This window comes from Eumetopias jubatus, unplaced genomic scaffold (assembly GCF_037043125.1).
Source record: "Eumetopias jubatus isolate StellerSeaLion01/CBP00866 unplaced genomic scaffold, mEumJub1_p1.0 scaffold_7, whole genome shotgun sequence".
In the NCBI taxonomy this organism is placed as follows: domain Eukaryota; kingdom Metazoa; phylum Chordata; class Mammalia; order Carnivora; family Otariidae; genus Eumetopias; species Eumetopias jubatus.
In genome coordinates, this window is record NW_028274813.1 from 37,223,856 (window position 1) to 37,236,477 (window position 12,622).

The 12,622-nt window shown below is 35.5% G+C and overlaps 1 protein-coding gene across 1 annotated transcript in view; it reads left to right on the plus strand.

Moving 5' to 3' along the window:
- Positions 1-12,622, plus strand: part of KCNH5 (potassium voltage-gated channel subfamily H member 5) — a 302,764-nt gene that overhangs the window by 23,858 nt on the left and 266,284 nt on the right. Inside the window, exon 2 of the mRNA XM_088025032.1 lies at positions 12,292-12,415. Within this exon, the coding sequence (XP_087881158.1) occupies positions 12,292-12,415 (124 nt within the window). The remainder of the gene's footprint in view (positions 1-12,291; positions 12,416-12,622) is intronic.

Sequence of the window (12,622 nt, forward strand, 5' to 3'; positions counted from 1 at the left end):
GTTTCTCTCTCTCTCTCTCAAATAAATAAACAAAATCTTAAAAAAAAAGAATCAACTCGTGTAGAATTTGGCTTCCAAAATATTGTACTGGACTGCTAACACCGAGTAGGGATAATGACTTTATTCTTAGGCCCCTCATGCAGGAACATACTGTGTATTTGAATCATTTGGAGGGAAATGCTTGCAAACATCTCCAAGGACTGAAATAGTCTGGGTCCCAAGAAAGTTGAATTTTCCAGAACTCATGGCTCTTCATATGCTAAGAGCTGTGAGGACAAATCAGAACTGGTTTCCCTGTCAAGATTGGTTGAGGAATGTCTTAATCTATTTGGGCTACTCCAACAAAATAACATCAATTGAGCGGCTTCTAAACAGCAGAAATTTATTTCTCCCAATCTTGGAACTCCAAGATCAAGGTGCCGGGACGGTTGGGTTCTGGTGAGAACCCTCTTCCTGGTTTGGACAGCTGGCTTCTGTTGTGCCCTCACATGTGGAGAACAGAGCAGAGGAATCAAACTCTCTTGTGACTCTTACAAGGGCACTAATCCCATTCAAGAAGGACTTCACCCTCATGACCTCATCAAATCCTAACCACATCCCAAAGGCTCTACCTCCCAATGCCTTCTCATGAGAGGTAGGGTTTCAACATATGAATTTTGGGAGGACACAAATATTCAGTTCAGAACAGTGAGGATGGTGGTGGTCACCAAGAATTCTGAGCAATTTCCTTAATAGCTTTGTGTTTCCAAAACTTCTGAACTGATCTCACTTTCAAGATTTGTAACTCACCTCCTTTGAAGAGAAGTTATCTCTCAGTAAGTAGCCAGACTGCTTTTCCCCACCATGTTTTATTTTATTATTTATTTTTAAATTATGTTATGTTAGTCACCATACATTACAACATTAGTTTTTGATGTAGTGTTCCATGATTCATTTTTTGCATAAAACACTCAGTGCTCCATGCAATATGTGCCCTCCTTAATACCCCACCATGTTTTAAAACCAAAGGAAATTAAAATGTTCCAGGAAACATTTTTAATTAATTTTCTATCCTGTTCTTAATGTTTCTTAATAATACCAGATTTCACATTCACTGAAACAGTAATTTTCATGACTATAGGGAAATGGAACAGTTGTATGAATATTTCAAATACACAAATTGTGTTTCAGTTAACAAACAAATATCCAAAGGAAAATCCTGGACAGTCTATTTAATATTTATCAGTTTTCATCTAATTTAGCCTTTGACATGAAAAGGAAATCTGTTTCCCCTTCTTTTGTGCCGCCCCCTTCCTCCTAATATTTTATTTTGTAGTTTAGCTTTCAGTGACAAATACAATTTTGTAGGTTTTGGTTTGCAGGGTCAACATTTAAATATTTGTGTTTTTTCTAGTTCTTTGCTTGTACATACATATACAGAACTCACACATAGAAAGCTCTCTCTGCATATATGACAGAGTTGTACAAGAATCTTGTACATAATAAATAATAACAGTTATTAGTTTATTAAGACTATTTAAAAATTTAAATTCAATTAGTCAATTTATAGTACATGATTAATTTCAGATGTAGTATTCAAAAATTTATCAGTTGCATGTAACACCCAGTGCTATAAAGACTTTTTGCTCTAATAGTTGATTCTTAATGATTTTGCTTGCATTACTCTATTTCATCTCCATAAATTACCCAGAGTGGTAGATATTGGTATCTCTAGTTTGTGTGTGAGGAAACCAATAACCTAATTAAAACTCCCTAGGTTTTTCAGAGTCGCTTTCTTGGGAGTATTGAGAGGGGATCCAAGTGCTGGCAGAAAGTTTGGGGACAGGGTTCTTTGTAGTAACTTGATTGTTATGAATATTTGCCAGTTGATGACTTCTTATATGAAGTCCCTGGCACTGTGGCTAATTTTCTCAATTACAATTTTATAAAACATTCAGAAATGATAAAAGCGGCTCTCATGCTTTTCCTCCATAAACCCAGAGCACATATTGCTAACGTGCAATTGTTAGGACCTTGAGGTAACGCCTAGTGAACACGTAGTTACTTCACTCTCTGATGGTCTAAATGAATAAAATAAAACTTGAAGCATAAAGATGAATGGACACCATATTTCCTGGACTATTTAATCTTTAAGTTGGTTTAAAAAAACTCTTCTGAGTTGCTAGGTCTGATTGAACCTGTGGACAAATACTCTAGTATGTAGCTGGCAAATACCTGAATAGTCCATATTCTATGATTATTGGCTAAAACCAAGTATATATTTTGAAAAATGGGATTGATTCCAACTTCTGTGTTTTTTTTTCTTCCCACCGAACAACTCTGACTCCAAGCTTATAAGAGAATTAATCCTGCCTATAGTGAGTTGCTTTAGGACTTCTTCACTCTTTGACTTCCTACTTTTCCATTATAGGGAAAAAAAGACACAATTTCACCTAGAAAATGTTTGAATTTGCAAATATCTCAGTCAAGAATTAGAACTTAGGGAACCTGCATTCTAGTTGCTGGTCCTGGGGAATCTGGGCTTGGTGAGTCTCTGACTCATTGCAGAATGGAGTTGTTTTCCAGATTAGAGATAATAGATATGAAACCTGTCCCAATGCCTAGCACAGAGTTTGGGCTTCGCTAAAGGTTGCTTTAGTTTTGTTATTACATAGAGTTATTAGAGTATAAGTGAAATAATATATCAACAACAAATGAATAATCATAGTAAGGCCCTACTGAGCTGGAGTCTTAATTTTCTCATTGTAGAGTTATTAAAAATGGTATGGTGGGAGCAGTTTAATATTTTTAATAGCAGAATTAACTAGGAGCAATTAGAGCTCCTGATCCAAATCCTAACAAATGTCTTGAAAACAAGTCTGTTTATGACAGAGGGAGGTCTGCAAGTCCTTGGGGATGTTGTGAGATATAACCCTTACTTTGGGGTATAAAATTGATTTAATGGGTCTTAACTAGCACACCAAAAAATTGAAATAGAATAAAAAAGGAGGATATTTAATGTAGTAAGTGTTGTTTGAGAATTTTTTTTAGTTGTGTGTTTGTGTAGGTACATGTGTGTACCTGTGCAAACACATTTTGAGATACTATATGAAATTAATTTCTTACTATGAACTTCAACTTAAAACAAGTTTGAAAACACTGGTTTGCTTACTTTCTGGGGAAGAGAAAGCATCCCTCAGTAGGACCTTTCATGTTTATATTAGTTCTTTTTTAGAACATTTGTTTTCTATTTCCTGGGATAGAAGTAATTATTTCAATCAATAAATAATTACTATATTACAACTCTTCTAGGCACAGTAGGTGTAAAATTCATAATTCTAAGGACAATGTTATCTGAGAAGTTAAAAGTAACATATATATGAAGTATTTAGAGAGGCATTGCATACTAAATTTCATGATACCAATTATATAAAGAGAGATCCCTGCATGAATACATTAATTCATTTGTATATTGATATAGTCAACCAACAAGCAAGCATCTACTATGTGCCAGACACTGTGTTAAGTACAGGAGGATCAAATAGGACCAAAGTGCGTACAGGCTCTGTCCTATAGAGTTTACAGCCCAAGAGGCAGATATGCATTCATCATATCATAACACAAGTAGGTATAAAATTGTAACTGTGTTAAGGACTGTGAGGAAGACGTGCATCATGTCTAAAATTATTAGGTATGACCTGGTCAGAAGGTCAGGGAAAGATTTACGAGGTCATGAGAGTTGAGTTAAGATCTAAATAACTGCAAGTGTCAGTTAGGCAGAGAGAATGGCAAGTTAAAAGGTCCTATGTTGGGAGAGAGCTTGAAGCTTACAAAAATACAAGAAAAATTTGACTGTGGCTGATTTGACAGACTTTGAAGTCATTATAGGCCAAGGAAAGGATTTGAGCATTCTGAGAGCCATTATAAGTTATTGACAGGTATTAAAGTAGGGAGAGAACATGATTCAGTTGGAAATTTGGAAAGACCTCTCTGGCTTCAGTGTGGTCAATCCATTGAAGAAATCCCAGAGAGGATTGGTGTAAATCAATTAGATAGCTGTTGGAGTGATTTAGGGGAGAGGCGATGGAAGCTTGGATTTGGGAGATGACAGTGAAGATCCAGATAAATGGAGAAATTGGTAAGTTTGAGGAGATAAAATTATAAGGATTTGGTGATGGATTAGATATAAGGATAATGAGAAGGATATTGAAAGATGGCTCCCAGATTTCTGGCTTACATAACTGTATGGATGGTAATCCCATTCTCTAAGATACTGAGGTCCATTTAAGATATCTAAGAGGATATCCGGGGCACCTGGGTGCCTCAGTCATTAAGCGTCTGCCTTTGGCTCAGGTCATGATCCCAGGCTTCTGGGATTGAGCCCCACACCACATCGGGCTCCCTGCTCGGCGGGAAGCCTGCTTCTCCCTCTCCCACTCCCCCTGCTTGTGTTCCCTCTCTCGATGTGTCTCTCTCTGTCAAATAAATAAATAAAATCTTAAAAAAAATGATATCTAAGAGGATATCTAGGTCAATGTGGATATCAAGATCTAGAGTTTATAAAAGATGTCTGGTTTGGAGATATAAAGTTACGAGTTACTGAATCTATGGAGACAGGTGAAGTTGTAAGAGGAACTGATGTGGAGAAACTCCAATATATACTCACTGAATAAAGAATGCTGGGCCTGCAAAGGAAACGGAGGACTGTTCAGAGAACCAGGGGAAAGTCATTTTATGAAAGCTAAGGGTCAAGAAATTTTAAGGAAGGAGTGGTTACCAGTGCTTCTGAATTGTCAAGTGAGATGAATAAAAAGCATCCTTTGGGTTTGGTGACATGGAGAGGTTACTGGTGATCTTGGTTGTCCTGGAGTGGTAAGGAAAGAACCAGATAGGAGTGAGTCAAATGAATGGGAGCTAAGAAGATGGAACCAATGAGAATAGACAACTTTTATGGAAAGTTTGAACAGTGAAGTGTTGGAGACAGATATGGTGGTAGCCAGACGGGGATGTAGGCTGAGTGGTACTCACTGAATGTCTCATAGGGACAGTAGAGTGAGCTGGTTCTGAAAGGTTTGATAGGTAAAGCAATGGGGGAAAAGCATTTCAGGTGGACAGTAGGCATCATGGGTGAGTATATTTTGGAGCCATAATGAGAAAACTGACTTAACTGCAATGTTATGGACTCTGTATAGGTAGGGAGAGTGAAGCTCTCTATGCTTTCTAAGTCTGGGAGAGAATCTGTTAATGTAAGCACTCGGGAGTCTTGATCTGGGTGAGGAGTGGTAGGATGGAGGCGGGGATTCGGGGGGACAAGCGAACATGAGTGTGACAAACAAGACCAGTTGAGGCAGGGAGACCATGTAGCTGAATGGACTGCCGTAGCTACCTAGTCATGAAGTGGGGAGCATATGGCTTAGTAGGAGTAAACTGAGTAGGACCCAGCCTGGGCTAAGAGGAGAAAAGTTAGTTTTTGATGATCACATTATAACCATTTATACTTGATGCTATACATAAATGAAAATGTCACATATTTATAGAGGAACTTATACTTTATGAAGCATTTTTTATGGGAAGTTCATTTTAATCTCTACTTTAACCACCCTATGTACCAAGAAAAGGTAGTATTACCATTCTTGTAGCTAAGGTTCATTTCAAATGTCACAGCTTTCCTAAAACTTCCGAATCTCTGGTCTTTTGTCTTCCTTGAGTTTTCTTTTAAGTTTGAGGTAAGTAATTAATATGTGGTGAAATACACAGATCTTAAGTGACAGTTCAATTGCTCTTAGACGAATATATACACTTGTGTGACTTATACCTCTGTAAAGATAGAGAACAATGACCTTCGCCAGAGAGTTTCTTTTTCCTTTTTCCTGTCAGTTCCCTACCCATTCCCTTTGGTAATAATTGTTCTGAACCCCATCACCATAGATTAACTTTGCCTGTATTTAAACTTCATATGAATGAAATTATGGCTTCTATCAATCATTATAATGTTTATCAGATTCATCCATGTTGCTGCATGTATGAGTAGTTTGTACCATTTTAGAGCTGAGTAGCTTTTCTTGTACGAATATGTCACAATTTTTAATCTGTTCTCTTGTTGATGAACATTTGCTTTGTTTTCAATGTTTGGCTGTTATGAATAAATATGATGTGAACATTTTCTACAAGTCTTATTGTTAACATATGTTTTCATTTCACTGAGTAAATGCCTAAGAATGAAATTTCTGGGTCATAGTTAAATATTTAACTCTACAAGAAACTGTTTTTCAAAATGATTATTCCATTTTATATTCTCATTAATATTTTTATAAAGAGTTTTAGTTATTTCACATTCTCGTCAACATTTTGTATCATTAATCTTTATAGCCACCCTAATGGTTGAGGAGTGATAGATCATTGTGCTTTTAATTTGTATTTCCCTGATGTCTGGTGATGGTGAACATCTTATTCTTGTGGTTGTTGGCCGCTGTATATCTTCTTTTGGGAAATATCTGTTTGAGTCATTTGCCCATTTTGTTTATTGGGTCATTTGTCTTTTTGTAGGATTTTTGGGTATATTCTGGATAGGAGTTCTTTCTCAAATATCTGTATTGTAAGTATTTTTTCTCAGTCTGTGGGTTTCTTTTTCACTTTTTTTGACAATGTCCTTGAATGGGCAGCTGATTTCAATTTGATGATGTCTAATTTATCAGCACTTTCTTTAACGGTGATTGCAATATGAGTCTTACCTAAGAAATTCTTGTCTTCCTTAAAGTGGCAAAGATTTTCTTCTACGTTTTCTTTTTAGTTTTCACTTTTCTATTTAGGTCAATCACCCATTTCAAATGTGTGTGTGTGTGTGTGTGTGTGGTGTGAAGTAGCAGTCATGGTTCAGTTTTTGCTCATGTGGATATATAGTTGTTTTAGCACAGTTCATTGAGAAGACTTTTCTTTACCCATTAAACTGCCTAGGTATCTATGCAAAAAATCAATTGACCATTTATGTGAGAGTCTATCTCTGAACTTTTTAATCTGGTTGTATGTTTCCCCAACTTGGTTCTTCTTTTTCAGATTTTATTTTGGATTATTTTAGGTAATTTGTACTTTCATAAACACTTTATGATTACTTTGTCAATTACTTCAGAAAAGTCTATTGGTATTTTCACTGGGATTGTATTGAATCTATAGATCAATTTGCAGAGAACTGATGTCTTAAAAGTATCCAGTTTCAATTCATGAGCATGGCACAGCTCTCTTTTTGTCTAGGTGTTTTTTCATTTACCTAACCTGAGATTTTTAGTTTTCACTCTGGAGGTCCTGCACATCTTTTGATAAATTTATTCCTAAGTATTTTATATTTTTTATATCATTCTAAGTGAAATTATTTTTCATTTTTCAATTGTTTAATGCTAGTATATAGGAACAAAACTGACTTTTATATTAACTTTATATCCTTCAACCTTGCTAAATTCACTTAATTTTAGATGTTCCCTTGAATATTCCTTAGGCTTTTCTCTGTAAACAATCGTGCCATCTGCAAGTAGAAAACAATTATATCTTCCTTTCCAATATTTACATCCTTTCTGTTTTTTTCTTTTTCCTTTTTTTGGCCTTATTTCATTAGTTGGGCCACTAATAAAATGTTGAGTATAAGGGTTGAGAATACACATCCTTGACTTTTTCCTGATCTTAGAGGGAAGTTATTCAATATTCTACTTTTAAGAATAATGTTAGCTATAGATTTTTTAGTAGGTATCCTCTATCAGTTTGAGGAAGTTTCCTTCTTTTCAGGCTTGCTCAAAGATTTTAATCATGAATAAGTGTGTCAAATGGTTTTTTCTACATCTATTGAGATATAATGATAGGTTTTTTCTTTTATTCTGTTGATATGATGGATTACATTGATTGATCACATAATGATAAATCAGCCTTACATTGATAAGATAAACCCTACTTGGTTATATATATAATATATATATATATTGCTATTTCTATTTGTCAATATGGTCTTCCGGATTTTTGCAACTATATTCATGAGATCTATTGGTCAGTAATCTTTTTTTAACAGACATTGTCAGCTTTTGGTATTATTGATAATGCTAACCTCATAAAACAAGTTCATATATTTTCTGAGAGTTTGTATAATATTTATATTATGTCTTATTTAAATATTTGAAAGATTTCACTGAGCCTGGAGCTGTCTGAGCCTTTAGTTTTCATTAATAGGTATTTTTTTTAAGATTTTATTTATTTATTTGAGAGAGAGAATGAGATAGAGAGAGAGCATGAGAGGGGAGAGGGTCAGAGGGAGAAGCAGACTCCCTGCTGAGCAGGGAGCCCGATGCGGGACTCGATCCCGGGACTCCAGGATCATGACCTGAGCTGAAGGCAGTCGCTTAACCAACTGAGCCACCCAGGCGCCCTCATTAATAGGTATTGAGAGAGTTATGTTTTCCTAATGAATTGACCTTTTTGTTATCATTAATTGCCCCTTTTTAGCTCTATTATCCTTGTCTTTAAGACTACTTTATTTTGCATTAATATAGCCACATTTACTTTCTCATGCTTAGTGTTTATGTAGTGTATTTTCCCTACACTTTCACTTTCAACTTGTCTATGTCTTTATATTTAAATGGCTTTCTTAGAAATAGTAGACTATCAGTTTCTTTGTTTTAAAATCCAGTTTGAAAATTTCTGTCTTTTAATTAGTCTATTTATCCCATTTACATTTCATGTAATGCTTGATATGGTTGGATTTAGGGCTACCATCCCATGGTTTACTTTTTTTTCTTTTAAGATTTATTTATTTATTTTACAGAGAGAGAGAGAGAGAGAGTGCGAGAGAGCATGGGGGTAGGGGTGAATGGAGAGGGAGAGAGAGAATCTCAAGCAGGCTCCTCACTGAGTGTGGAGCCCAATGCAGGGCTCTATCCCATGACCTTGAGATCATGACCTCGAGATGATGACCTGAGCCAAAATCAAGAGTTGGACGTTCAACCTACAGAGCCACCTAGGCACCCCCAGTGGTTTGCTTTCTGTTTGTCCCACCAGCTGTTTATTTTTACCTTCTTGACTTTTTTTGTGAGGGTCATCATTATTATTATTATTTTGATTTTTTTTTCCTTTCAGCTAAAACACCTACCACATTGATTTTACTGTGATTCTGCTGGCAATGAATTCTTCCTGTTTTGTTTCTGAATGTGTCTTTATTTTGCCTTCAATTTTGAAGGGTACCTTCGCTCTACATGAAAATCTAGGTTGATAAATATTTTCCTCTCAGTATTTTAAAGATGTCATTTCATTGTTTTTTGATCATCTTTGTTTTTCATGATTTGTATGCTGTAATTATTATCTCCCCCATCTCCCCTGAAACATACTTAAATAATCTTTTTTCTTTGGATGCTTAAAAGATCTTTTTCCCCTTATTTTTTATTTTCAGCTTTACCCTTACCCATCTTTGTACTGTGGCTTTGCTTGCATTTATCTGGCTTGAGGTTTACTGAACTAAGATCTCTAGGTTGTTATTTTTCATGCAATTTGAAAAATTTTAGTTATCCTTTATTCATATAACATTTATGCCCTATTCTGTCTATTTTTTTCCAGCCTCAACTACATAGGTCTTATGCTTGATACTGTCCTATGGAACATCTTTTTATCTCTTTCTCTTTTTGCTTCAGCTTGGAATCCTTTGCATTGATGTGTTTTTAAATTGTTCTTTCTTAGTGTTCAATGTACTGTTAAACCTATCCAATGAATTTTTTTATTCCAGAGGTTGTATTGTTTATTTCTATGTTCCCATATTGGCCTCTCTTTCTATGGCTTATTTTTTCCCTGGATTATCATAAAAGTTTTGTTTCTTTGCACGCCTAATAGTTTTTAAGTGTATGCCAGACACTGTGTTCATACATAATAGAGAGCAGGTAGTTAAGTTATGGGTGGGTTTCCTTGATCACGATTTTAGCTTTGTGAGAGTGTGTGTGTGTGTGTGTGTGTGTGTGTGTGTGTGTGAATGTATTTTCCACATTTTTAATCTTAGTCCCAGGTTATAACCCATTATCCTGGGACTTGTTTCTTATTCCTAAAGCATGACCTTCTGTGGTTTAAATGGAGAACTTGAGGTATCTACCAAGCTTCTCTAACTTGATAGGACTTGAACTCAAAAATTTGTCTTCTAGCCTTGAGAGCTGGTGAAATTTCTGCTTACCTCTTGCCTTGTAGTCATTGCTGGAGTAGACAGGTTTCTTGTAGACTCATTTTGTGCATGCATAGTTTAGATGACAGAGAAGGATTTGAGGTAGATTTATGTACAGGTTTATAGCTCCATATGTTAAAGGATCTTCACCTCAACTTCAAGCTGCTCTGGCAGCCCCAAATTGTGACTTTTGACTATTTAGTCCCATAAAACTTTTTCTGCTTGAGCCCTATCACCAATGAACTGTATAAACTGGAAATATGCTCTCTCAGGAATGGACAGTTAATGAATATCTTATTTAATGTATCTCTTTTATTTCAAGGGTTTGTCTTTTTTTTCAGTTTCTGTCTATTTTTTGGTTGTTTTTAGTACTTTGAAACAGATTTTTGTGCAATACTTCTAGATTTAGCATCTATTCTGATAATTGTAATTGGTTGTTACATATTTATTTTTCTTAACATGGAAGTTTTTTTGAGAGTAAAGGGTATGTTTTATTGATCTTTATTCTATCCCATTGTTTGATCCAGAGTAGTGCCTTTTACTTAGCAGCTACTTAGTAAATGTTGAATTGCATTGCTATTTTTATGAAGACCAACTTTGAGTCAGGATTTAAACGTAAAGTCTTAAACTCATTAAGTTAATTTCCCTTTTAGGACACTACTTTGAATATGAGTTCAAAGGAGATTTTTTTGGTAGATATTTTGAATTTTTGAAGTATAATAATCCCTTAAAACTAACTCTTTTTGAAAATTGGATTTTTAATAAAGGTTGATATCAAAAGATATTTTTTGTATTAATTTTTTTTAAATTTAAATTCAAGTTGGTTAACATATAGTGTAGTATTGATTTCAGGAGTAGAATTTAGTGATTTATTACTTACATATAACCCCCAGTGCTCACCCTAGCAAGTGCCCTCTTTAATGCCCATCACCCATTTGCCCATCCCCTCACCTACCTCCCCTCCAGCAATCCTCAGTTTGTTTTCTATATTTAAGATTCTCTTATGGTTTGCCTCCCTCTCTGTTTTTTTTTTCTTTTTTTAAAAGATTTTATTTATTTATTTGACAGAGAGAGACACAGAGAGAGAGGGAACACAAGCAGGGGGAGTGGGAGAGGGAGAAACAGGCTTCGCAGTGAACAGGGAGCCCGATGCGGGGCTGTATCCCAGGACCCTGGGATCATGACCTGAGCTGAAGGCAGACGCTTAACGACTGAGCCACCCAGGCACCCCTCCCTCTCTGTTTTTATCTTATTCTATTTTATACCTGAAGCAAAATCACTTCTCTGTACAAAACAGACCAAAGGTATTTCTTTTATTTACAATAATGATAGTTTCCAAATTCTGTGTAGAATGTGGTTGAAAATAATATATTTGAATAATTTTATTTTTTAAAAAGGAATCTTCAATGTTATTTTAAATTTCCTTTAAAGATTTATTTATTTATTTGAGAGAGAGTGAGCAAGCGAGTAAGTGGGGGGAGGGGCAGAGGGAGAGAATCTCAAGCACACTCCCCACTGAGCATAGAGCCCTCTGTGGGGTTTGATCTCAACCCAGGAGATCATGAGCTGAGCTAAAACCAAGAGTCCGAAGCTTAACCAACTGAGCCACCCAGGCACCCCTCTTCAATGTTATTTTAAATTAGACTTCTCAAGATCAATCTAATGGACAATTTGTCCCGTCATGTCAAAATTATAATAATAGAATTTTTGGAGCAGTCATACAAATTTGCCTCAATATTATCAAGTTTAGTTTTCTCAATTAGTGGAGAAGTGACTCTGGTCCTATTCTTAATAAATTAATCTGTGTTTAGGTGTAATTATTATAGTCATTAACATTTACTTAATATTAACCATACTTGTTTTTCATAGATTAGATTAGATTTGAATGCAAAGAGGTATTATAAACTGGCTTTTTTCTTTAATGGAGTTTTTGTTTGTATGCAAATCTGGTACTTCTTGCTGATCTCATTAGATAATCATGCTGAACTGATTATGTCAATCTCAAGAATAAGCTTTATTATTTGTACCGTAACAAACCATAATTGTATTTGTCTATAAATTTGTCTTTTTGTTTACTTGAAAGAAGAACATTGTTAAATGAAGATAAAAAAACTTCCTTTTCCTTCTTTCTTCTTTAGAATCAAGTTTCTTACTGGGAAATGCCCAGATTGTGGATTGGCCTGTAGTTTATAGTAATGACGGTTTTTGCAAACTCTCTGGGTATCATCGAGCTGACGTGATGCAGAAAAGCAGCACTTGCAGGTAGGTAATAGAACAGCTCAGGAATCTTTTCTGAAGTTTAAGTAAATGCTGCATGTGGTTAAACTACAGTAGTCCCCCACTTGACCTCGGTTTTGCTTCCTTGTGGTTTTTGCTTCCTGCAGTTTTGTTTCCTGTGGTTTCATGCTTCCAGTAGTTTATTACCCACAGTTTAAACTTCCAGGAGCAGATGCTCCTCCTTCTGTGCCT